The sequence below is a fragment of the Orycteropus afer genome, unplaced genomic scaffold, assembly GCF_000298275.1.
Source record: "Orycteropus afer afer isolate SDZICR_OR568_19922 unplaced genomic scaffold, OryAfe1.0 scaffold00017, whole genome shotgun sequence".
In the NCBI taxonomy this organism is placed as follows: Eukaryota; Metazoa; Chordata; class Mammalia; order Tubulidentata; family Orycteropodidae; genus Orycteropus; species Orycteropus afer.
This window is the reverse complement of record NW_006921604.1, coordinates 7,000,038-7,024,623: the sequence shown is the minus strand read 5'-3', so window position 1 is coordinate 7,024,623 and position 24,586 is coordinate 7,000,038. Positions and strand designations below refer to the sequence as shown.

The 24,586-nt window shown below is 44.6% G+C and overlaps 1 protein-coding gene across 1 annotated transcript in view; it reads left to right on the top strand.

Moving 5' to 3' along the window:
• Positions 1-24,586, top strand: part of FAM178B (family with sequence similarity 178 member B) — a 170,634-nt gene that overhangs the window by 123,050 nt on the left and 22,998 nt on the right. Inside the window, exons 13-14 of the mRNA XM_007959527.1 lie at positions 15,048-15,135; positions 22,304-22,435. Coding sequence (XP_007957718.1) covers positions 15,048-15,135; positions 22,304-22,435 — 220 coding nt within the window. The remainder of the gene's footprint in view (positions 1-15,047; positions 15,136-22,303; positions 22,436-24,586) is intronic.

Genomic DNA, 24,586 nt, shown 5'->3' with positions numbered 1-24,586 from the left:
TCTGTGTATTCCTTCCATCTTCTTTTGATGTTTCCTGCATCATTCAATATTTTGCCCATAGAATCTTTCAGTATTGCAATTCAGGGCTTAAATTTTTTCTTCAGTTCTTTCAGCTTGAGAAATGCTGAGTGTGTTCTTCCCGTTTGGTTTTCTAAGTCCAGATCTTTGCACAGTTCATGACAGTAATTCAGTAATTGGTTTGGTCTCCTCAAGCTTCTCTTTGAAATCTTCAGTTCTTTTATCTTGTCATTTCTTCCACTTGCTTTAGCTCCTCTCCATTCAAGCTCAAGTTTCAGAGTCTCTTCTGACATCCATTTTGATCTTTTCTTCCTTTCTTGTCTTTTTAATGACCTCTTTCTTTCATCATGGATGCTGTTCTTGATGTCATCCCACAATTCCTCTGGTTTTCAGTTAGTGTTCAATACATCAAATCTATTCTTTAAATGGTCTCTAAATTCAGGAGAGATATTATCAAGGTCATATTTTGGCTCTTGTGGACTTGTTTTAATTGTCTTCTTCTTTAATTAACTTTATAGTTGAATGTGCATATGCACAGTTGATGATCTGTTCCATTATCAGCTCCTGGCCATGTTTTGGCCAAACATATTGAACTTCTCCACCACCCCTTGCCACAGATGTGGTCAAACTGATTCCTGTGTATTCCATCTGGTGAAGTCCGCATGTATAGTCATTGCTTATGTTGTTGAAAAAAAAGTATTTGCAGGGAATAAGTTGTTGGTCTTGCAAAATTCTATCATGTGATCTCCAGCTTTATTTCCATCTCCAAGGCCATATTTTCCAACTACCGGTGACTCTTCTTTGTTTCCAACTTTTGCATTCCAGTCACCAGTAATAATCAATACATCTTGATTGCATGTTTGGTCAATTTTAGACTGTAGAAGTTGGTAGAAATCTCTAATTTCCTCATCTTTAGCTTTGGTGGTTGGTGAGTAAGTTTGAATAATAGCAGTATGAGCTGGTCTTCCTTGTAGGTGTATGGATATTATCCTATCACTGACAGCATTGTACTTCAGGATAGATCTTGAAACACTCTTTGTGACGATAAATGCCACATCATTCCTCTTTTATTTGTCATTCCCAACATAGTAGCTCTGGTAGCATAGTGCCTAAGACACTTGACTGCTAACCAGGAGGCTGGCGGTTCAAACCCACCAGCCGCTCCTTGGAAGGAAGGTTGGGCAATCCTACTTCTGTAGTGATAACTGCCTTGGAAACCCAAGGAGGGGTCGCTAGGAGTCGGGGCCAACTCGATGGCAAATAACAACAACATAGTAGATCATATGGTTGTCTGATTCAAAATGGCCAAAACCAGTGCAGTTCAGCTCCCTAATGCCTAGAATATCGATCTTTATGAGTTCCATTTCCTTTTTGACAACTTCCAGTTTTCCTAGATTCATACTTCGTACATTCCATGTTCCATTATTAATGGATGTTTGCATCTGTTTCTACTCATTTTGAGTCATGCTACATCAAGCAGTGGAGGCCACAGAAGCATTACTCTTCTATCCATATCATTAAGATCATCTCTACTCTCAAATTTTGAGTGTCTTCCGAACTGATGGGCTCATCTTCCGACACTAGATCGGACAATGTTTCAGGGCTATTCATAAAGTTTTCTGCTAATATATCAGACAGTGTTTCACTGCTATTCATAGGTTTTCACTGGCCAATTCTTTGAGAAGTGGATAGCCTCTTCCTTTTTCCAAGTCTGTCTTAGCCCGGAAGCTCTGCTGAAACCTGCCCACCATGGGTAACCTTGCGGGCATTTTGCAACACGGTAGCATAGCCTCCAGCCTCATAGCAACATGCAAGCCACCACAGGACAACAAACTTACAGACAAGTTCATCTCCCTTAGTTGTTCCTAACCCCTCTACACCTGCCTACCTTGGGAAATGGCCTTAAAATAGAGCTGCCCACAAGCAAAAAGCAGCCCCAGAGCCACGGCCCACCTACCTCAGGTCCCAGCCTTGATATAGAGCCACCCCCTAATGAAAAGCAGACTCCAAGCCCCGGTCCCACCTACCTCAGGACCTAGCAATCAATATTGCTTCTTCAGTCATGCTTTGTTTATTCAATGGCTCTTTCCTTTCTATATAAAATCAGTGTTTGATTTTTCCATGTCCTTAAAGAATGTTGATGGAATCTGGATTGAGATTGCATTGAATATATAGATTGTTTGGGGTAGTTTCTACTCATTTGAATGTTCAGTCTTCCTATCCATGAACATAGTATGTTCTTTCATTTTTGTAGATCTTGTACAATTTTTTGAAGTAGTGTTTTGTAGTTTTATTTGTATAGTCTTTTGTATTCTTGGTAAGATTTAGTCTCAAGTATTTTATCTTTTTGGTAGCTATAAATAGTATTGATTTCCTGATTGCCATTTCAGAGCAAAGATTGCCTCTTTGCTGATATAGAGGAATCCAACTGATTTTTGTATGCTGATCTTGTATCCTGCCACGATACTAAATCTCTCAATTAGTTCCAATAGTTTTCTTGCTGAATCTCTTGGGTTTTCTACATATAGGATCATATCATCTACAAGTAAGGATAGTTTGACTTCTTCCTTACCAATTTGAATGCCTTTGATTTCTCTTTCTTGCCTTATTGCTCTATCTAGGACTTCCAATACAATGTTGAATAGAAGTGGTGATAGAGGGCATCCTTGTCTGGTTCCTGTTCACATGGGAAATGTTTTCAGTCTCTCTCCATTAAGAATAATGTTGGTTGTTGGTTTTGCATCTATGCCCTTTATTATGTTGAGGAATTTCCCTTCTATTCCTGTATTTTTGAAAGTTTTTATCAGGAATAGGTGTTAGATGTTATCAAATGCCTTTTCTACATCAATTGATATGATTATGTGGTTCTTTTCCTTTATTTTACTTTGTTTTGATAGATTGTGTTGATAGTTTTTCTAATGTTGAACCATCTTGGCATACGTGGTATGAATCCCACTTAGTCATGATGTATTATTTTTTTAATACATTGTTGGAGTCTGTTGGCTAGGATTTTATTGAAGATTTTTGCATCTATATTCATGAGGGATGTTGTTCTACAGTTTTCCTTTTTAGTGGTATCTTTTCCTGATTTGGTATCAGGGTTATGCTGGCTTCATAAGATGAATTTGGGAGGATTTCCTCCTTTTTTTTGTTCTGGAATAGTTTGAGTAGGATTGGTGTCAGCTTTTCTCTGAACGTTTGGTACAATTCTCCAGTGAAACCATCTGGGTTAGGACATTTTTTTGTTGGTAATTTTTTTATGACCTGTTCAGTTTCTTTCGTTATGGTTCTGTTCAAATTTTCTACCTCAGTCTGTGTTAGTTTAGGTAAGTAGTGGTTTTCTAGAAATCTGTCCATTTATTCTGTTTTCAAATTTGTTGGAATACAGTTCTCTATACCCACTACCCTTGAGTTAATTCTGACTCATAGCGACCCCCACTGGTTTCCAAGGTAGTAAATATTTATGGAGGAGCTCTGATGGTGTAGCGCCTAAGGCACTTGACTGCTAACTAGAAAGCTGGGGGTTCAAATCCATGAGCCACTCCTTGGGAGGAAGATTGGGCAATCTACGTCCGTAGTGATACAGCCTTGGAAACCCAAGGAGGGGTCACTATGAGTCAGATCTGACTCTATAGCAGTGAGTTTGTTCTTTTTTTTTCTTTTTTTTGAAATCTTTATGGAAGTAGATTGCCCCATTTTCCTTCTGCAGAGCATCTAGTAGGTTTGAACTGCCGACCTTCTGGTTAACAGTCAAATGCTTTAGGCACTGCACCACTAGCACGTCTTAACAGCCTTCTTCATAGTATCCTGATATGATACTTTTATTTCTGTTGGTTCTGTTGTGACACCACCCATTTCATTTCTTATGTGTGCTATTTGCATCTCCTCTTTCTTTTCCTTTGTTAAATTTGCCAGTGGTTTGTCAATTTTATTAATCTTTTCAAAGAACCAACTTCTCGTCTTGCTGATTTTTTCTTTTGTCTGTTTTCTGTTTCATTTATTTCTGCTCAAATCTTTATTATTTATTCTGGTGACTGTAGGGTTTTTTGTTGTTGTTGTTGTTGTTGTTGTTGGCTACTCTTTTTGTAATTGTTGGAGATGTTGGGTTGTGGTGTTGATTTTAGCTCTTTCTTCTTTTTTGATGTGTGCATTTATTGCTATAAATTTCCCTCTGATCACCACTTTTGCTGTGTCCCAAGGATTTTGGTTTGTTGTTGTTGTAGTTAAGTTTGTGTATCAACTTGGCTGGGCCTTGTTCAGTGGCTGGGCAGCTGCATGTAGTATTCCCCATGATGAGACTGGTAATCAACTCCATGGTGGAATCTACTGTGAGCAGCTGTGCAGCTGCCTTAGGGATGTGGTCTGCTTCCTGAATATAAGGAGAAGCCTTGGGAAACGGTCTCTAGCTTATGGCACACTTGAACCCTGCATGTAGCCATGTCATTATTCAGCAGCCTGCCATGCTCTGCTGACCTTGGGACTTTCAATGGACTTGAATTAATGGTCTGCCACGTGGTTTGGTAACATTGGGACTGTGCCATTTTATTTGTCAACCTTGGGCTTGTCAGTCTCAGCAGCCAGCAGCTGTCTGAGTGAAGAAAAGCCTCTAGCTTCAGTGGGTTGGGAGCAGGAGGCAGAGCTGAAGCCCAAGCCAAGGGGCTTTCACCCAGCTCTTACAACCTGGCACTTTGAACTCGGACTTCTAGCCTTCTGAACTGTAAGAGAATAAACTCCCGTTTGTTAAGGCCATCTCATTTGTGGTGTATTCTTGTCAGAGCAGTACTCGGTAACTGGAACAGTTGTCTTTTCATTCTCATTTGATTCAAGGAATTTTTTAATTTCATTTTTATTTCTTCTATTACCAAGTTGAGGAAGCTCTGGTAGTGTAGTACCTAAAAGCACTTGACTGCTAACCAGGTGGCTGGTGGTTCAAATCCGCCAGCCACTCCTCAGAAGGAAGGTTGGGAAATCTACTTCCATAGTGATACTGCCTCAGAAACCCAAGGAGGGGTTGCTATGCGTCGGGTCCCAACTGACGGCACATAACAATAACACAACATTACCAAGTTGTTTTTAAGGAGGGTGTTATTCAGTTTCCATGTGTTTGCTCTTTTTCCATTTATCTTCCTATTGTTGATTTCTAATTTTACAGCATTGTTGATCGACATGCTTTGCAGTATTCTAGTGGTTTTAAATTTATTGAAGCTTGCTTTATGTCCAGCATATGGTCTGTCCTGAAGAGTGTTCCATGTGTGCTGGAAAAGAATGTATATTGTGCTATTCTTAGGTGATGTGCTCTGTAGATGTCTATAAGGTTAAATAGATTTATTGTTTTGTTTAGTTCTTCTGTGTTTTAGTTGAGTTTCTTTTCAGTTGTTCTATCTTTCATTGAAAGTGGTATATTAAACTCTCCTGCTATTAGTGTGGAATCATCTATTTGTCTTTTCAGTTCTGTTAAGGTCTGATTTATGTATTGTAGGGCTTTTTCATTGAGTGCGTAGATGTTTATTATGGTATGTCCTCATGTTCAAATGATCCTTTAATCATTATATAATGTCCTTCCTTGTCTCTTATGGTGTTTTCTGTCTTAAAGTCTATTTTATCAAAAATTAATATTGCCACTCCTACTCCTTTCTGATTGCCTTTTGCTTGATACATCTTTTTCCAACCTTTGATTTTTAGTTGACATTTTTGTCTTTGTGTAAGGTGAGTATCTTATAGACAACATATATTGATGGGTCATGTTTTCTTATCCAGTTTGCAGGTCTCTGTCTCATGAGTGGTGTATTTAATCTCTTTATATTCTGTATAGTTATCAACAAGCATAAATTTATTGCTATCATTTTGTTATGCTTTTTCGTGGTGTTGCTGATTTCTCTGTTCCAAGCTCTGGTGGCGTAGTGGCTAAGGCATTTGATTGTTAACCAGAAGGCTGTCGTTTCAAATCCACCAGCCACTCCTCAGGAGGAAGATTGGGCAATCTACTTCAATAGTGATACTGCCTTGGAAACCCAAGGAGGGGTCGTATGAGTCAGATCTGATTCAATAGCAGTGGGTTATATAATTTTCTGTGCTGAGGTCATTTTGTTTATGAATTTTGTTACTGCTTCCTTCATTGATACTGCTTTGGTATTTGCTAAATACTTGTCTCTCTCTTCTTTTTTTATTTTGATGTAAAAGTTTATTAATTTTCTTTGAGGTTACTCCGTGATTTATTTTATCTAAAGTTTAGAACAGTCTGTTCTATCTCACAATTATTTTTAGTTCCTCACCATTTTGAAGTTCTGTCTTTTTGGTTTGTTGTTGTTGTTGTTGTTTGCCGTCGAGTCAGCCCCAACTCATAGTGACCCCTCCTTGGGTTTCTGAGGCAGTATCACTACGGAAGTAGGATTGCCCACTTCCTTCCGAGGAGTGGCTGGTGGGTTTGAACCGCCAGCCTTCTGGTGAGCAGTCAAGTGCCTTAGGCACTATGCTACCAGAGCTCCTTTTGGTTTGTAGTTGTCCTCATTTACCAATTGATGTATCTGACTTCCTGCTTACAGTCTTGTAACCTTATTTTTCTTTGGGTACTTCTATAACTGGGTTGATTTCTGGGTTATGTTGTCCTGTGTGTGAATCATTGGCTGTTGCCTGCTGTTGTTAGTTCTCTGTCCAAAAGACTCCCTTTAGTATTTCTTGTAAAGTTGGTCTGGTTTTAATGAATTTCCTCAATTTCTTTTTATCTGAAAATGTCCTAATTTCACCATCATATTTGAGGGACAGTTTTGCTGGGTATACAATTCTTAATTGGCAATTATTTTGTATGAGGGTTTTATATATATGTCATCACATTGCCTTCTTGCCTTCATGGTTTCTGCCAAGAAATTAGAGTTTAATCTTACTGGTTGCCCTTCATAGGTAACTTTTCATTTTTCCCATTCTGCTTTAGGATTCTTTCTTTTTCTTTGGTTTTGGTGAGTTTGATTATAATTAACCTTTGTGATTTTCTTTTGGAGTCTAACCTATTTGAGATTTATTGAACTTCTTGAATGGATATCTTCTCTTGTTTCATCATATTAGAAATGTTCTCTTCCAACAAATCTTTGACAGTTTTCTCTGTTTTTGTCTCTTCCTGTTCTGAACTTCCAATTCCATGTAAGTTATTCCTCTTGATGGTGTTCCATGTGAATCTTAGACTTTCTTCATTTTCTTTTGATCTTTTTTTCAGATTGATCTCTTAACAAATCAGTTTTGAGAGATTTGTCTTCAGTCTCACTAATTCTATCTTCCATCGATTCAGTTCTACTCCTTTGCCCATTCAATGTGTTATCTATTTCTGAAATCTTAGTAGTATTCTTCTGGATTTCTATTTGTTGTTTTTTTTTTTATGGTTTCTAAGTTTTTATTTATTTTGTCAGTTTGTTCTTATAGCGTTTTCCCAAATTGTTCTAGAATTTTGTCTGTGTTTTCCTTGATCTGCCTCTCAGTCTGTTGAAGGTAGCAAAATATAATTATTTTGAATTCCTTATGAGGTGTTTCAAATTCTGCTTCTTACTCAGGGAGGTTTTCTGGGTCTGTATCCTGGCCCCTTTTTGTACTACTTTGTCTTGCTTCTTTGTGTGAACTGGGATGGTCAGTTGTCTTCAACATATTGTGATGTCATTTTATTTATAATTATACTACATTTTCCAGGTTGGCAGCACTTAGGCACTCACTCTCTGTCTCCTAATGGGTGTGGTAGAGGGTAAGAGTGTGTACACAGATGTCTGTTAGCTGTTCATGAAGAGCATTTGAGGGTAAGTTAGGATGGCATTGGCTGCCATCTGTCAATCAGTTGGTGCAGAAGTAAGGTGTAGTCCTCACCCATTATGTGGGGCTTCAGGAGGTGTGGGTGTGGTTGGGTTGTGTGAGCATGGTTGCTGTCTTTCAGGTGGTTAGACAGAAAAAAAATTTAAACCAAAAAATAAAAACAAGAAAACAAAAAACACAAACTGCATAAACAAACAGCAGCAATCACCAAAAGAAAGAAAAGGCAATAAATGAAAAGAAAAATTTTAAAAACAAAAAAAGATAAAAGAAGGACAAAGAAAAAAAAAACAGTATCTGGGGAGGGAAGAAATAAGAGACGAGAACAAGAGAAAAATAATAATTTAAAAAAAATGAGAAAAATGCAGAAAGAAAAAAATGGATGGGAAGAACAAAAAGGAAAAAGAAGGGAGCTAGGCAAAGAGGGTGTGGGAAAGAACCAGGGAAGAGAAAAAGAAAAATATTAAAAGAAAGGATGAAGAAAAAAGAAGAAGAATTTTAAAACAAACAAAAACAAAACTGGGGTGGGGGGCAGGGCACTCGGGCTCTGTTTCTGCTGGCCAAGCAGTCAATAGGAAGCAGGGCAACTGGTCCTGGTACTAGTTCCTGCCTGCCTAGAAAGGAACGTGGGACAGGCTATCTGATTTCAGAAGAGTTTCTATTGACCTAGAATATGTCTAGGTTCAAGGTGTCTGGACCTGGAAAAAGTTTCTGCTAGGACAACATGAACAGACACTTCACCAAAACAGATAGCCAGGCAGCCAACAAACACATGAAGAAATGTTCACAGTCATTAGCCATTGTTGTTGGTGTTGTTAGGTGCTGTTGAGGTGGCTCTGACTCATAGCCACCCTGTGTACAATAGAATGAAACACTGCCTGGTACTTTGCCAGCCTCATTGTCCTTGCTATGCCTGAACCCATCATTGTAGCCACTGTGTTGATCCATCTTAAGAGCCTTCTCCTTTTTTGCTGACCCAGGACTTTACCAAGCATGATATCCTTCTCCAGGAAATGGTCCCTTCTGACAGCATGGCCAAAGCAGGTGAGACAAGTCTGGTCATTCTCACTTCCAAGGAGCAACCCAGCTGCACTTCTTCCAGGACAGATTTATTAGTCCTTTTAGCAGACCATGCTACTCTTAGCATTCTTCTCCAACACTATAACTCAAAAGCATCAACTCTTCTTCAGTCTTCCTTAATTATTATCCAGCTTTCACATGCACATGAGGTGGTTGGAGAGATGTAAATCAAAACAATAATGAGATACCATCTCACCGCAGCATTAATAGCAAAGTTCAACAAGACAGAAAATAACAAATGCTAGTGAGGATGTGGAGAGATTGGGACTCTCTCACACTGCTGGTGGGACTGTGAAATGACAAACCCACTGTGGAAATTGGTATGACAATTCCTTAAAAAGTTGGAAATAGAAGTACCATCTGATCCGACAATCCCATTACTAGGTATATATCCTAAAGAAGTGAGAACCAGGACATGAACAGATATATGCACACCCATATTCATCACAGCACAATTCACAATAACAAAGAGATGGAAACCACCCAAGTGTCCATCAACCAAGGAATGGATAACCAAACTGTGGTGCATACACACAATGGAATATTATGCAATCCTAAAGAAAAATGTAGAATCTGCAAAACACCACATAACATGGATGAACTTGGACAATGTTACATGGAGTAAAATAAGTCAATCACAGAAGGACAAATACTGTATTAGTCCACTAATATAAAAAGTCAAGTAAAGATTTGTACATGGAAGGAAACTTTCTTTGTTAGTTACCAAGGATGGAAGGGAAGGGGAAGAAAAATTCCTATATAGGTTGGAAATATATATATATATGTATACATATATACATCTAATGCCCCTCTAACAGAAGATACCACAAATAAGATGGCATTAACGAATAGGAGTTTATTCTCTTACAGTTTAGAGGCTTTAAATCTGAGTTCAAAGTGCCAGGTTCTAGCAGCTAGATGAAAACCCCTCAACCTTGGGCTTCAGCTTTGCCTTCTGCTCCCAACCCGCTGAAGCCGTAGGCTTTTCTTCACTCAGACAGCTACTGGCAGCTGAGGCTGACAAACCCCAGGTTGACAAATACAAAGGCACAGTCCCAGTGTTACCAAACAACATGGCAGGCCACTAATTCAAGTCCATTGAAAGTCCCAAGATCCACAGAGCATTAGCAGGCTGCTGAAAAATGACTCAGCTACATGCAGGGTCCAAGCGTGTCATAAACTAGAGACCGTGCCCAAAGCTGCTGCTTATGTATGGGAAACAGACCATATCCCTAAAGCAGCTACTCAGTAGATCCCACCATGGAGTTCATTGACAGCCTTATCACGGGGAATAACTACCACCAGCTGTCCAGCCACTCAACCAGGCCCAGCCAAGTTGACACACAACCTTAACTACTATATCTGTATATATATAGATAGATAGGAGCTCTGGTAGCGTAGTGCCTAAGGCACTTGACTGCTAACCAGAAGGCTGGTGGTTCAAACCCACTAGCCATTCCTCGGAAGGAAGATGGGGCAATCTACTTCCGTAGTGATACTGCCTTGGAAACCCAAGGAGGGGTCGCTATGAGTCAGGTCCAACTCGACGGCACATAACAAAAACAACATATGAAGTGGAGAGTGTACCCAAGAACATGTGTAGAATTGGCAGACAGTGGTCCAATAACTTTATGTGTATGATCTGAATTCCCAGGTGTATAATGGGGCTGACAAGGGGCAAGGTTGTAGTCACTGCTTAGTCACAGCCAGCTACCCAGAGGGACTGAGTAGTTGAACCTGTGGGCTCAGGACCATAGTCGCAGAGGACATCAAGCTCAATTGGCATAACATACTACACAAAACTTTGTTCCACTTCCTACTGTGGCGAGTAGCGACTGGGATCTTAAAAGCTTGCAAAATGCCATCTAGATACAACAATGGGTCTCTCCTTGTCCAGAGCCAAGAAGAATAAAGAAAACCAAACATTCATGGAAACGATTAGTCCTAGCGACTGGTACACCATCCAATCTGCAGCCTATATGACTATGAGACCAGAAGAACTAGATGGTGCCCGGCTACTACTGTCAACCACTTGGAAGAAGATCTTTGTAGGAGGTCCTGGATAAATGGGGAGAACAATGTGGAACAAAACTAAAAATCATTTGGGAAAAGAAAAAAAAAAAAAAAAAAGCGGAGAACAGGTTTGCTGCTCGATAGAACCTGGTGGAACCACTGAGACTGTGGCCCCTAGCTGCCCTTCAGGTCTGGAATTGAATGCACATCTGTGGCCTCCAGCCAAACAATAGACAGGCATATGAGTTAAACATTTACCTCAAGTAGATACACTCCTTGGAGAGAACAAGCATGAGAGAAAGAAGGGCTCCTTATGCACAGGGAGACACCTCAGGAGTGCATGGAGTGATGGACACAGGGAGGAGGTGGCTGTCGGGAGGAAGTGGGAGGGGAGATGTTGCATTGTGGTGTATTGTGGTCAATGTCATGAGACAAAGTGTATGTGAACTGCTGTATGGAAAATGTATTTGCTCTGTGAATTATCAACCAAATCACAATAAAAAGAAAAAGAAAAAAAAAAAGTTCCTGCCGGCCCAAATGGTGGTGGGAGCAAGGCATCTGGTTCCAGAAGGAATTCCTGCCTGCTCAGAATGTGACTGGGGATAGGTATCTGGTCTCAGAAGAAGTTCCTGCTGTCCCAGTGGGCAGCAGGGTACAGGGCCTCTACTCCCAGAAGAGTTGTGCCATCTCCAAAGGGGGGTTTGGTGTAGGGCACCTGGACCCAGCAAAAGTCCCTGCCAGCCCAAAATGCTGATAGGAGCAAGGTGGCTGATCTCAGAGCTAGTTCTTATTTACTCAGGAGGGCAACTGGGGGCAGGGCACTTGATTTCAGACTAGTTTCTGCTGATCCAGACAGTGCCTGTGGGCAGAGCTCCTGGACCCAAAAAAAGTTTCTGCCAGTTCAAAAGGTGATTGGGAACAAGGTACCTGGTTCCAGAGGGAGTTCCAGTCAGCTCAAAAAGCAGCTGTGGGCAGGGCTTATAGATTAGATAAAATTCTTGCTGTCTCAAAAGGTAACTGAGAACAAGGTCCCATTCCCAGAAAAAAAGTTCCTGCCATCTCAAAAGCCAGCTGGATGTAGGATATATGGCCTCAGAAAAAAATTCCTACTGGTCTAAAAGGTGGCTGGGAACAGAGCACCTAGTCCTGAGACCAGTTCCTGCCTGCCCAGAAGGCAGCTGATTGCAGGGTATCCAGACCTCAATGGAATTCCTGCCAGTCCAGAAGGTGGGTAGAGGTGGCAAATGGCCAAACCTCCATTCACCAAGAGAGTGTAAGGTACAAGGGTAACAGGAGAATTATTACACCTTTTTAGTCATCAGCCTCTAGTCCGCTTGCCCATGCTGTCCTCAGCAAGCAGAGGCCATTCTTAGGTTGCTACCCAGATTGGAATGCCACTTGGAATTATTCAAAATGGCCATGTCACTTGCAAATATTCAAAATGGCTGCACCATCAGGACTGCCAATAGTTGACAGCTCTGTTTGTCTTCTTTTTCACTGTTTTACTTTCTAGTCATCAGCCACTGGTGCAATTGCCCATGCAGTCCTCGGCAAGCAGAGCCATTCGTAGGTTGCTGCCTGGATCAGAATGCCACTTATAAATATTCAACTTGTCTGTCCTATCAGGACAGCCAACAGTCCATAGCTCTGTTTGTCTCCTTATTCACTGTTTTCATTCAGATTCTTCTACTAGTTGGTATTTAATCCACTTTTTTATCCTTCCCTTCAAAGCTAAGGGTTCCAGCATTATCTGTTTCTGTTTCAATTGGTTTCTCGTTTGTTGTAGAGGGTCTGTATAGCTTGTCTACCTATTTTGGCATCATGTCAGAAGTCCAATGGTGATTCTTTGAGGGTAAACCTGGCAAAAACCCAGGTCCTGAGAGGACACTAAGGAGCTCTGGTGGTGCAGTGCCTAAGGCATTTGACTGCTAACCAGAAGGTTAGTGGTTCAAACCCACTAGCCACTCTGCAGAAGGAAGATGGGACAACCTACTTCCATAAAGATATACTGCCTTGGAAACTCAGTGGGGATCGCTATGAGTCAGAATCTACTTGATGGCATTGAGTTGGGTTTGTTTTTTTGGGGGGAGGACACTGTGCCAAAAATGTGACAGGAGTACAGAGGGAACACCTTTGGAGCACCAGTGGGGTGCAAAAGGGCTTTACTTTGTTGGCCCACATCTCGCAGTCCTCTCAGCCCCACTTCCCATCACTCCCTCTCAGCCTTTCCTAGTCTTCTGCCACCTCCAGTCTCCTGTTTAGGTCTCTCCGCTTCCCTCTTTTTTTACTCAGCATAACCCTCAAGAACTCAAAAGATCAGAACTCCCTACATTAGCACTGGAAAAACTGATCTGAGATCTTCACTTCTGAAGAAGAGAGGATATAATAGCTCTAACCTTAGGTATATCAGAGCTGTTTGTTGCCTAGATTCAGAAACCCAACTCAAGCTGAGAAAAGCAAAAAGATACTTTTGTGGCTCACACAACTTACTGAATGGTCCATTGTGGCTTCAGGCTCAGCTGGCTCTGGGCTTTGTCAGGTCTCTGTCTCTGTCTCTGCCTTCCTACTTGTTGCTTCATCCTCCAGGCTGTCCCCACAAGGAGGTACAAACGGCACCACCAGCTGTCAGATAATATTTCTGCTAGATTAGCAGCCCTGGTGGAAAGGGCCACCCTTCCTGATAGTTCCAACCAAGGCTTGGTGGCTCAGGCACTGTGAATGGTGGACCAGGCCTGCTCACGTGCCTATCCTTGGAGCCCGGTTTTGGGTGGAGTGAGGAGAGGATCTCCCAAAAGAAAGTCATGTCACTGGATGCTGGTGGGGACAAAAAAAAAAAAAAAGTTTGCATAGAGTGGAAGAAAAATGTAGAACAAAACTCAAAATCATAAAAAAGACCAAGCTTACTGGTCTTATGTAGACTAGTGGAACTCCTGAGGCTATGGTACTTAGTCACCCTTGAACCCTGAAAATGAAATCACTCCCATGGCTCAACTTTCAGCAAAAGTATAGCAGGCCTGTAAGGTGAACAGTAATACCAGAGAGGAGAGCACTCCTTAGAATAATCAACCATAGGAGATCAAAAGGGCAGCATTTGCCTAGGGACAAAGTTCAGAAAGCAGGAAGGGATGGGAAAGAAGGACAAAGGGAAATGGTAAACACAAGAATTGGGAAGAATGCTGTTACATTGTGGGGACTGCAATCAATGTTACAAAACATACAGAAACAGTTGAACTGAAAGCCAGTTTGCTTGTAAACTTTCACCCAAGTCACAATTTAAAAAACAAAACAAAACACATAAAGCCAAGTTGGGTCTCACCAGGCCAGGTCACCCACCTTTTACTTATCTAAATGGGCTGAATGATTTTAATGCTGCAGAGAAAAGCCAAAGACCTATTAAAAAGTGGTTGAATATTCATGTACCTATATATATAGGAAAAAAAAAACCCAGTTATATCGGAGTAGAACTGTGCTCCATAGGGTTTTCAAGAGCTTATTTTTCGGAAGTATATGTCCAGGCTTTTCTTTCAATGTACCTCTGAGAGGACTAGAACCACCAACCTTTTGGTTAGCAGTTGAGTGCGTTAGCTATTTGTGTCTTTTATATATTCCTAGATATATGTGTGTAACATAGTGGCTAAGACACTTGCCTGCTAACCAGAGGGCTGGCGGTTCAAACCCACCAGCCACTCCTCGGAAGGAAGGTTGGGCAATCCTACTTCCGTAGTGATACTGCCTCGGAAACCCAAGGAGGGGTCGCTATGAGTCGGGTTTGACTCGACGGCACATAACAACAACAACAACAGATATATGTGTGTGTATATGTGTGTATATAGATATATGTGTGTGTGTGTATATATATATATATATATATCAAAAAACAAAGCACTAATACGCTAACCTATGAAATTACCATTGATTTCAATTTTGTTCTTTTTACTTATGTTTTCACTTTCCCATCATGGATGTTTTACTACTTTATGTAATAAGTGATAGCTGCTCTAAACTAAAAGAAGAGACCCTTTGCTGGGGTCCAAAAGTGGAGGAGTGGCTCTCTGTGCATGTCCTGCTCTGCGCACAAGCACCTTGGCTTTTTGCCCACTTTCTTCTCAGATGGTTGCACTCTCTCAGTTTTTCTTCCTCCTCTCTCACAGGCAGCTTCGAAGCCAACTCAGCCTCTTGGTCATTGCCCAACTGCTAGGCCAGCAAGAGACACTCCCTCTCTGGGAAGAGAAGAGCCAGGTAAGTCTTGGCCTTCAACCAGCTGGCTGGCATGCCAGGTGGGCAAACGGTGATCCCCATGGCCTGCTTGCTCCTGATGCTTTTCCCAAAGCTTAGTAGCCTCAGACCAAGAGAGCAAGGCTGTGTTTGGTTTGTTACTCGTAGTCCTCTATTCAACAAATATTTTTTGCGTGTACTACGTGCTGGGCTCCAAGGATGGAGCAGTGAGCTGGAAGCACTGATTACTTTTTATAGGTAGAAAAACAATAATTAAAAAAAAAACTTATTAAATTAAAACTGCACACTCCTGGTGTCCCTTCTGCCCCAGGGATAGACATTCTTTGGTCAGCAAGGGCATTGGAGTTCCCTTTCCCATTCCTCTTCTTTCCAAGAAGCTTTAACTACAGCCTCCTTGCAGCTGAGAGAACGTCACTTCAGTGGCCCTGGGGGTAGCACAGGTCACTATCAGCACAGAATGGATGTCAGGCAGATTGAGAATGCTCTCAGCTTCCCAGGAATCTCCCTGGGATCCCAGAGGAGTTGCTGGGTGAAACTGAATCCTGAAGCAAGCGCAGCAACACCAGAAGAGCAAGGCACTCTAAGGCCAGAGGTCATGCATCTCTTGTCCCTGGAGGGGTCCAAGCAGAGCCTACGAACCCCCTGCCCAGGGTGCTGGGGGAGGGTTCTAGCACCATTCTGGGGAGAGGTGGGCATACTGGCTGAGTCTGAGATGCTATGACTACATGGAACAGAGAAGGACCTCAGAAAGATGACCAGTTGAGTTGGGCTGTCAGCGTGAGCTCAGCTTGCCTTTTGCCCTGGCTGCCACCCTTGCCTTGAATGCTTTTCCCCAGGACATAGCATGGCTGGAGCTTCTTGTCACTCAGATTGCAGCTAAAATGTCACCTCTTCAAGGAGAGGCCTTACCTGACCTCCTGTTAACTATCACCCTTGTTTCAAATTTTTTGTGGCTTTCACCTCCTGATGTTTTCTTATTTGTTTAATGTCTGTGTTCCACTCCTGTCCAGTTGTCAGTAGAACACTCTTTAAGAACAGGGACCCAGTCTTTTCTGTTCACCACTGACCCTGGGCACCTAGCACAGTGCCTGGAGCATGCTGGGTACTTAGTACACATTTGTGAGGTGAATGAACACCGAGGGCAAGTTGTCGGTGTGCTTAGGGAGAATGTACCCAAGGCCAACTCAAGGACAGAGGCCTTGGGAGGGGCTGGTGAGGAAGTGACATACACAAAGGTTACTTGACAGCAGAGTATTTCTGGGATAAAGAGAGAATGGAGGGACCAAGTCATGTCATGAGGTGAGCCAGCAGGAGAAGGTAAGGGGCAGGCAGAAACGCAGAGAAGGGAGAAGACAAGAGACTAGTGGGCAGTTGGAATATCAGGAAGGCAGCCTGAGAGAGAGGGATTGGCATTAGCTAGAGGCAGCGACTGAGCCCTGAAGAGAGCAAAGCACAGTGTCAGCAGGTGGTGGGGGGAGGGGAGGCCAGAGTGTCAAGGTAGGAAAAAAGGAAGATTGGAAACAGTGGGGTAGGTAGGGGTAACACACACTGATGAAGCAGTGACCAGAAAGACAAGGTTGCTTGGAATGTCAGGGTCAGCTTAAGGTTTGGGATTTTGTTTTGATTTTTTTTCCCCCCTTGGCCAGAGCCTGCACATAGGAGAGTGAGGGAAGCCTGGGGCCTGTGTTCCTGGTGGAGGCCAGAGAGTGGCAAAGGGAAAGATTATGGAGGAAGAACTGGGTCGCTTGGGCCTGGAGGGGAGCCGATAGGAAGGTGATTGGAAAAGGATGCTTTGGGGTGGTGATACCTCTACCAGAGAGCTGATCCCAGAAGCTCTCAGTCACGCCAAAGGAAGTGACAGGGGGCTGTTGGGCACACGCTCAAGTGGCAGTCTAGGCATGACTGGGCTGGACTGAACAGCCAGGCAGTGGGGAGCCAGGTCTAACCCTGCCTTTCTCATCCTCAGTTCCAGGGCTTTTCCATGACACGAGTCTATCTGTCTGTGTCTGCCTGTGTGTACCTGCGCCCGGTTGTGAACTAGGTGCTGGGAAGCAGCTGTGAGGAGGCACTATTCACTGGCTAGACAGAGCCTAAACAATGCTCAAAAGAGAGGGTGTGGGGAGTGAGCCAGGCTGAGTGGTTGACTGCCGAGGGCAAGGAAATGCCTCCTAGAGAAGCTGAGTGGGTGCTTGTACAGCAAAGAGAAGAGAAAGGATTTCCAGGCAGAAGATACAGAATGTGCAAAGTCGTGACAAATATGTGGCAGCGGAGAATGAGGGAAGGACTGAAATGGACCTGCCCCTGGCCTTGAAGATGCATTTCCAAAGTGCCCCTTCCCCTACCTCCACTGCAGGCCCAGCCCAGACCCTCCTTGCCTAGAGCCCAGGGCTATCCCCAACCTCATCCAGGTGTCTGGCTTCCAGCCACTCCTCTTTCCAGTCAGTCCTGTCTGGTGGTTCATCCTAAAACACACTTTCAAGGGGCCCGCCCTCATTCCCACAGCCCCACCCACATAAATCCACTTGCCCCCCTGTCCCAACTTCTCAGCACAGCTGACCCCAGCCCTCCCTGCTTTTCTCTGCCCTCCCCTTCCTTCTGCACAGTTTTGACTGTGAGGTGGCCCCTGACTGAAACAGGCCCCTTCTTCCTTTCCACTTGTCATGTGCTCCCCATTGTTTTTTGTTGCTAAGTGCCATCAGCTCCAACTCATAGTGACCCTGTGTACAACAGAACAAAACACTGCCTGGTCCTGCATCATCCTCACAATCTCTGCCACACTTGAGCCCATCATCACAGTCACTGTGTCAATCCATCTCCTTGAGGGTCTTCCCCTTTTTTGCTGACCCTCTACTGAACATGATATCTTTCAAGGAACTGGTCCCTTCTGACCACATGAGCAAAGTATGAGAGACAAAGTCTGGCAATTCTTGCTTCTAAGAAGCATTCTGGCTGCACTTCTTCCAAGACAGATTTGTTCCTTCTTCTGGCAGTCCATGGTATTTTCAGTATTCTTTGCCAACACCACAATTCAAATGCATCAATTCTTCAATCTCCCTTATTCATTGAGCAGCGTTCACGTGCCTATGAGGTTATTGAAAATACCATGGCTTGGGTTACGTGCACCTTAGTCTTCAAAGTGACATCTTTGCTCTTTAACACTTTAAAGTGGTCTTTTGCAGATTTGCCCAGTGCAATACATCGTCTGATTTCTTGACTGCTACTTTCATGAGTGTTAATCATGGATCCAAGTAAAATGAAATCCCTGACAACTTCAATCTTTTCTCCATTTATCATGATGTTGCTTATTGATCCAGTTGTGATAGCTAATAGTCCACATCGCTCATACTCTAGCTATTGTGTTGCTGTGTTGAGAACAGACTACTGGAGGTGGGGAGGAAGTCGGGAGACCAGCTAGGAGGTGATTACAATAATCCTAGTGAGAGATGATGGCAGTTTGGCCTGGGGAGAGGGCAGTAGCTGGTGAGAAATGGTCAGATTCTGGGTAGATTTCCGAAGTACAGCCAGCAGGATGTGGGAAGTGGGAGGAAAGAGACAAGAAGGACTCCAAGGTCTGTGGAGCTGGTAGGGTGGAGATAACCTTTACTGAGATTGGCAAGACACAAGTGGAACAGGCTTAGGGAGGAAATCAGGGGTTTGTTCCTGGACATCCTTATCCCAGCTCACCTCTTGCAATACAGGCAAACCTCATGACAGACCATGTCTTCCAGTTTGGGGTTGGGAAAACATGGGCTGCAAATGGCCAAAATTAAGGGAGATAAGGCTTCACATCTACTAACGAAAGGTTAGATGAGTCTCAAGTTGCTGTTGATTTATTTGTTCATTCATTCATTCACTTGACCAATTTGACAAATATTGCTTAAACATATACTGCCTGCCAGTGCTGTGCTAGGCTCAGGATATTAGAAATCAAAACTCTCCACACTTTATCAAAGGAGGGGGGAACAGATAATAAATAATACACATAATAAACAAGTAAATTGCATAGTATGTTAGAAGGCACACACAAGAAAGTAGAGTCGGGTGAGGGAACTGGCAAGTAAGGGGTGGTGTAGGGGCAGGGGTTGAGCTGGGGCTGCCCCCCTGAGAAGGTGGGACTGCAGCAAAGGTGGAGAGAAGAGGGGAGTGGCTTTGCAGTATCTGGTCAGAAGAGCTAGTCAGGGCTAAGGTTCCAGGGAGCAGGAGCAAGGTCATTGTGGCTGGGATGGAGAGTGCAAGGGTACAGTAGAAGATTAGAGTTCCCAGAGGTAAAGCGGCCAGAACATTCAGGGTCTTGCAGACACATGAAACCTGTGCTTTTTCCTCTGGCTGAATCGGCCCCTCTGCCAGCTTCAAGCATAGGTGTGATGTGCTAAGTAAACAGTTACCCCACTGGAATCAGTTCTTCCTCTTGCGAACTGACCAGTCTGTGAAGGCTAGAGGAGGACCTCTTGGGTGATCACTTGCTTCTCGCCTGGAGGCATCTGCCCTAAGTAACAGGAAGTGTTTGCAAAGACACCTCCCAGTGGTGGGGGTGGGGAGGGCACTGGTCAGGCTCCCGCCCCACTAGGACGCACAGGGCCCAAACAAGCCCTGCTCCCAAAAAAGGGTTGTGTCTGCAGGAGAGGGACTGGCTCTGGCTGCCCAAAGCTGGAAGCAAAAGAAAATAAGCAATCAGAAGGCAGCACGGCAAATGATGGAGGGAGAGACTGCCTGCTGCTCTGGGCAGATTGAAGCTGTTTTCATGGATTGAAGGGAAAATACAGGAGCAAGGCAGCTGCTGTCACTGTGCTCCTAAAGGCCCCACCCAGAGCTCCCACAGCAGGGCGGTCCGAGGCCAGCAGCTGGGGGCGCGGCTGCCTGGAGGGCCTGCTCCAAGAAGCGGGCTGCAGAGCCTGGCCCTCATGCTTGCACAGCTGTGAGCCCTGAATGGGCAAGGCTGTTTTGGAAACTACTCCCCAAACTTCCAAGGCCTGAGCAAGGTGGGCAGAGCTATGGTTTTTTAGTGAAGCTCCAGACCGTGCCTCTTTGCAGCCCGGAACCTTCCCTCTCTCTCCCCTACCTCCTCCTCTCCTCCCCTTCGAAGGGAGCAGACACTGGCCTGAGAAGCCCTGGCCCAATCCCAGATGCCTCAGGCCTGACTCCTAGCCCCCAGCCCAGCTGTTCTTGTGAGACCTGGGCTGTCTGAGCCTGCGGCAGCCACAGTGCTGAGCAGGTGTCTGTGATGAGTCACAGCAAGGAAGCCAGGTGTGCCAGGCAGGGCTGGGCTCCATCTGGGAGCCAGACTTGGGGGCTAGGGCCCCTAGCCCTTTTGGCCAGCCCCCCACCTATCAGATCTAAAGATGCCTTTGTGAACTGCCCTGGCTCTGCTCCTTCACTCCTGCTTCTCTGTCCCCCCAACCCCCACCCAGGGTTGCAAGTGGCCTCAGAGGAGCAAGGCACTCAGAGCCTGCCTTTCTCCCCCACCCCCACCCCAGCCAGGAGTGAACTCCAAGGCAGCTGGACAGTCCTTGCAGGGGCTAGGCCTAGGCTGAGGCTGTCCAAACCAGGCATAAGGGTGGGGCCGGAAGGAATAGCAGGCTGCAGACATCTGGATTTATGAGACAACACTCTCTCCCAAGGGGTTCACAGCCCATTTGTTCAGAGAGGGTGGATGGTTTCTCCAAAAAATAAACAGGAGTGCGAGTGGTAGTGGAGAAAATTGTGGATAGACTAAGTGACATTTCCACTGTCTAGTTATCAAGTTGGGAGCTCTGGTGGTGTAGTGCCTAAGGCACTGACTGCTACCGAAGGCTGGAGGTTCAAATCCACCAGCCACTCCTCAGAAGGAAGATTGGGCAATCTATTTCCACAGTGATACTGTCTTGGAAAACTAAGGAGGGGTCACTATGAGTCGGGTCTGACTCGAGGGCACATAACAACAGTTATCTAGTGCTGCTATAACAGAAATACCATAAGTGGATGGCTTTAACAATGACAAATTTATTCTTTCCTAGTTTTAGGAGGCTAGAAGTCCCAATTCATGAAGCCGCTAGGGGAAAGCTTTCTCTCTCTGTTGGCTCTGGGGGAAAGTCCTTGTCTCTTTTAGCTTCTGTTTCCTGGTTCTCCATGCAGCTTGGCATCAATCTTCTTCCATCTCTGCTTGCTTAATCTGCTCATTTTATATCTTGTAAGAGGTTGACTCAAGACACACCCTATAGTAATCCTGTCTCATTAACATAACCAAAACAACCCATTCCCACAGGCATAGAGGTTAGAAGTTACAACACATATTTGAGAGACACAATTCAGTCCATAACATCCACTAAATGCAATGTGTGCACCTTATGGGGAATCCTCATTCAAATAAACAGCCTGTAAAATTGTATTTTTCAGACAATCAGTGAAAACTGAACCACAGGTATTAGGTGATACCAAGGGATTCTTTGTAATTTTGTTGGGCATGATAATGGGTATTGCAGTTGTATTGGGGGGGGGGGAATCCTTATCTTCTTCTGTTAGAAATTCCTTATGGGTAAAATGATATGATGTTTGTTTGGATTTGCTTTCAAATACTCCAGAAGAAAAACTGAGTGAAAAGCAGGGTGGTGAAGGGGGCAGGAGAGAGATGAAACAGGAAAGGAGGAATGATGGGCATTCTCTCTTCTTTCCTGTATGTTTAAAATTCCCACGATAACACATTAAATGAAAAGGTAGAGGTGAAAGGAGAGCAGGTCAGCAGATGAAGAACAGCCCAGGGTGGGAAGGGTCTTGCCTGATGGCAGAGGAGACTTTGTTTCCTGGTTTTGGTTCTTCTAAACCATGAGTGTCTGTTTACTCCTGGGGAGTGAATCAGGCATTGAGTTGATGGAGAGCATCATAGTTCACCTCTTTAAGGGCATGCCAGGCACTCTGCGCCCCACTGTGTGTGTGTGTGTGTGTGTGTGTCTCCTGTCCTGGCAAGAAGGTGTCTTGGTCGTCTCCATTCTTCAGATGAGAACATTCAGGTTATGACAGGTTAATTAATAGCTGACTCTTAATGGCAAGATGGCTCTAGGTGTTGGAAGCCAGCAGTCTGGCTGCAGAGCCTGCACTCTGACCCACTGTTGCCAGCAGAGGTGTCCAGACCAAGAGTCCCCGAGTGCCCTGAGAGCTTGCTGCTGCCCTCTGTGAGTGATGCCTCCCTTCTCCCCAGCTGTCTTCACTCAGCCAGCTCCTGAGCCTCATGAGGCCGTCATCCCTTGGGCAATACTTGAGCTCCAGCTTTGGGACCTTGCCACCCTGTCAGGAGCAACAGCCAAAGGCCAGTACCGAGCTGGACCACAAGGTGAGCACCCAGCAAATGCCCACCTCTGCCAGAGCACTGTCCCTCAAGTAGCGGAGGACAGCAGGGCTGTCCAGTTTGCACGGCGTTCAGGTCCTCACTGTGCCAGTCCTCCAAACACCCTGGGGCCACAAAGGGCAGATACCAACAAGCTGCCTCCTCTCTGTTTCAAGGAGGTGCTCATTATCTCCCATAGCCTATAATTAGCCCATGCCCACACCCCTCACAGAGGCACAGTGAGGTGCTGGGTGCAAAGGCGTGCAGATCACATGTGTGCCTGATCCTTCTATGCTGTTTTACTGTATCCTTTATAGCCTAATGTGGCTTTGTTTGCTTTGGGTTCTCAGTTAGACTTACAGTTTGGAGAGGATGCAGGAGCTCCATGCTGGTGTGGGTGTAGGATAGGGATGTTAAAGGAGAAGTGCAAGGACATGTCTCGATGTGAGATGCACATTTTCATAGGGCAGAGCTGGATGTGACTGCCTTATTGTTTTCCACTGTGGTTGTCACTGAGACGAGTCCTTGGCCTTTCCCCAGGTCTTCCTAATTGACTTTCCAGGCATTGCTTAGCTTCCCTGAAAGTCATGCTTTGGTAGGAGTCAGGGGTAACAAGATGCCCCAGAACCTGGGGATTGTAGGGCTTGAAATGGTGAGGCCTGTGGGTCCCTGGCATGACTGTCAAAGCAGGGATGGTTGCCTGGGAGGGCTTCAGAGTAGTAGCCCTAAACCTACATCTATGAGGAATGGATCTCCATGAGTTCTCCTATCCCCTGGGACTGGGGGGAGGGAGGGGGGATGAAGAATGAAGATAAGTATCTTCCTAATTTAGGAAGGTGTTCCAAAGGCTCACTCAGAGGTCGAGTGCTGATGATCTAGAAGTCCAACCTTTGGGCATCATTCTGCAAATCAGATAAACAAATTAATTACTTAATGAACACAAATTAACCACTGAGAAGATATGATAATCCCCAGGTGTGTAGTCCTCTTCTGAAACATGTAGAGAAGGTTGTCTTTCAGTTGTGCCTAATATTAGTGCATTTACGAGGCTGCTGCCTCCCAGGGGAGTGTGAGCTGTCTGCGTGCTCCCTTCTCTTTTGCCAAGTATTTCCCAGGAAACCAGAGCCAGTTATGGAGCCTGAGTCCAGTGTATCCAGGCCTCTACAAAGGAAGTGGGGGTACTCTCCTGGGGAGGTGTGTGGCTAAGGGAAGCTGCTAGTCTGTCTGAGGAAGGCACAGGGGGACAGGTCCTGGCTTGGGCAAGGGAGAGGGGAAAATGGGAGAGGAAGAAGGGGAGTGGTAGGAAAGAAAAGAAGAGGCTCATGCCTGACCAAGCAAGGAATGTGACATCCAGGTACCTTGGGGCCATAGCTGTGACCCTACCTAGTAGAGGTGTTGTTACTGCCAGACCAGAAGTTCATTTGTTTCAATACCCATCTGATGACAGATGGGAAAAGAGTGGAATAAATGGGCGAGGGTATCTTTTATTTTGAGAACTGTTCTCACATGTGTGAAACCTACCCACTGCCATCACATTGATTCCAACTCATAGGGATCCTATGGGACAGAGTACAGTTGCCCCATAGGGTTTCCAAGGCCGTAAATCCTTATGGAAGTAGATTGCCTCATATTTCTCCTGTGAAGCAGCTAGTGAGTTCTAACCACCGACCTTTTGGTTAGCAGCCTGATGCCTTAACCACTGTACCATCAGAGCACCTTCACAAGCTGTAAAAAGCCTTCCCTAGTCAACTGTCATAGGAGCTCTGGTAGCGTAGTGCCTAAGACTTGACTGCTAACTAGAAGGCTGGCGGTTCAAACCCACCAGCCACTCTTTGGAAGGAAGGTTGGGCAATCTACTTCCGTAGTGATACTGCCTCGGAAACCTAAGGAGGGGAGGGGTCGCTATGAGTTGGGTCTGACTCGACGGCACATAACAACAACAACAGTCAACTGCCATATATTAACCTATTTGGTCTGGAAACATAGAGGTAACTGTATGTCTTGGTTGTGGCTATTAGCTGCTTTCAAGTCGGCCCCAGACTCATGGTGACCCCATGCACAACAGAACCAAACACGGTCCAGTCCTGGCCATCCCTTTGATGGGTTGTAGATTGGACTGTTGTGAGGCATGGGTTTTCACTGGCTGACTTTGAGAAA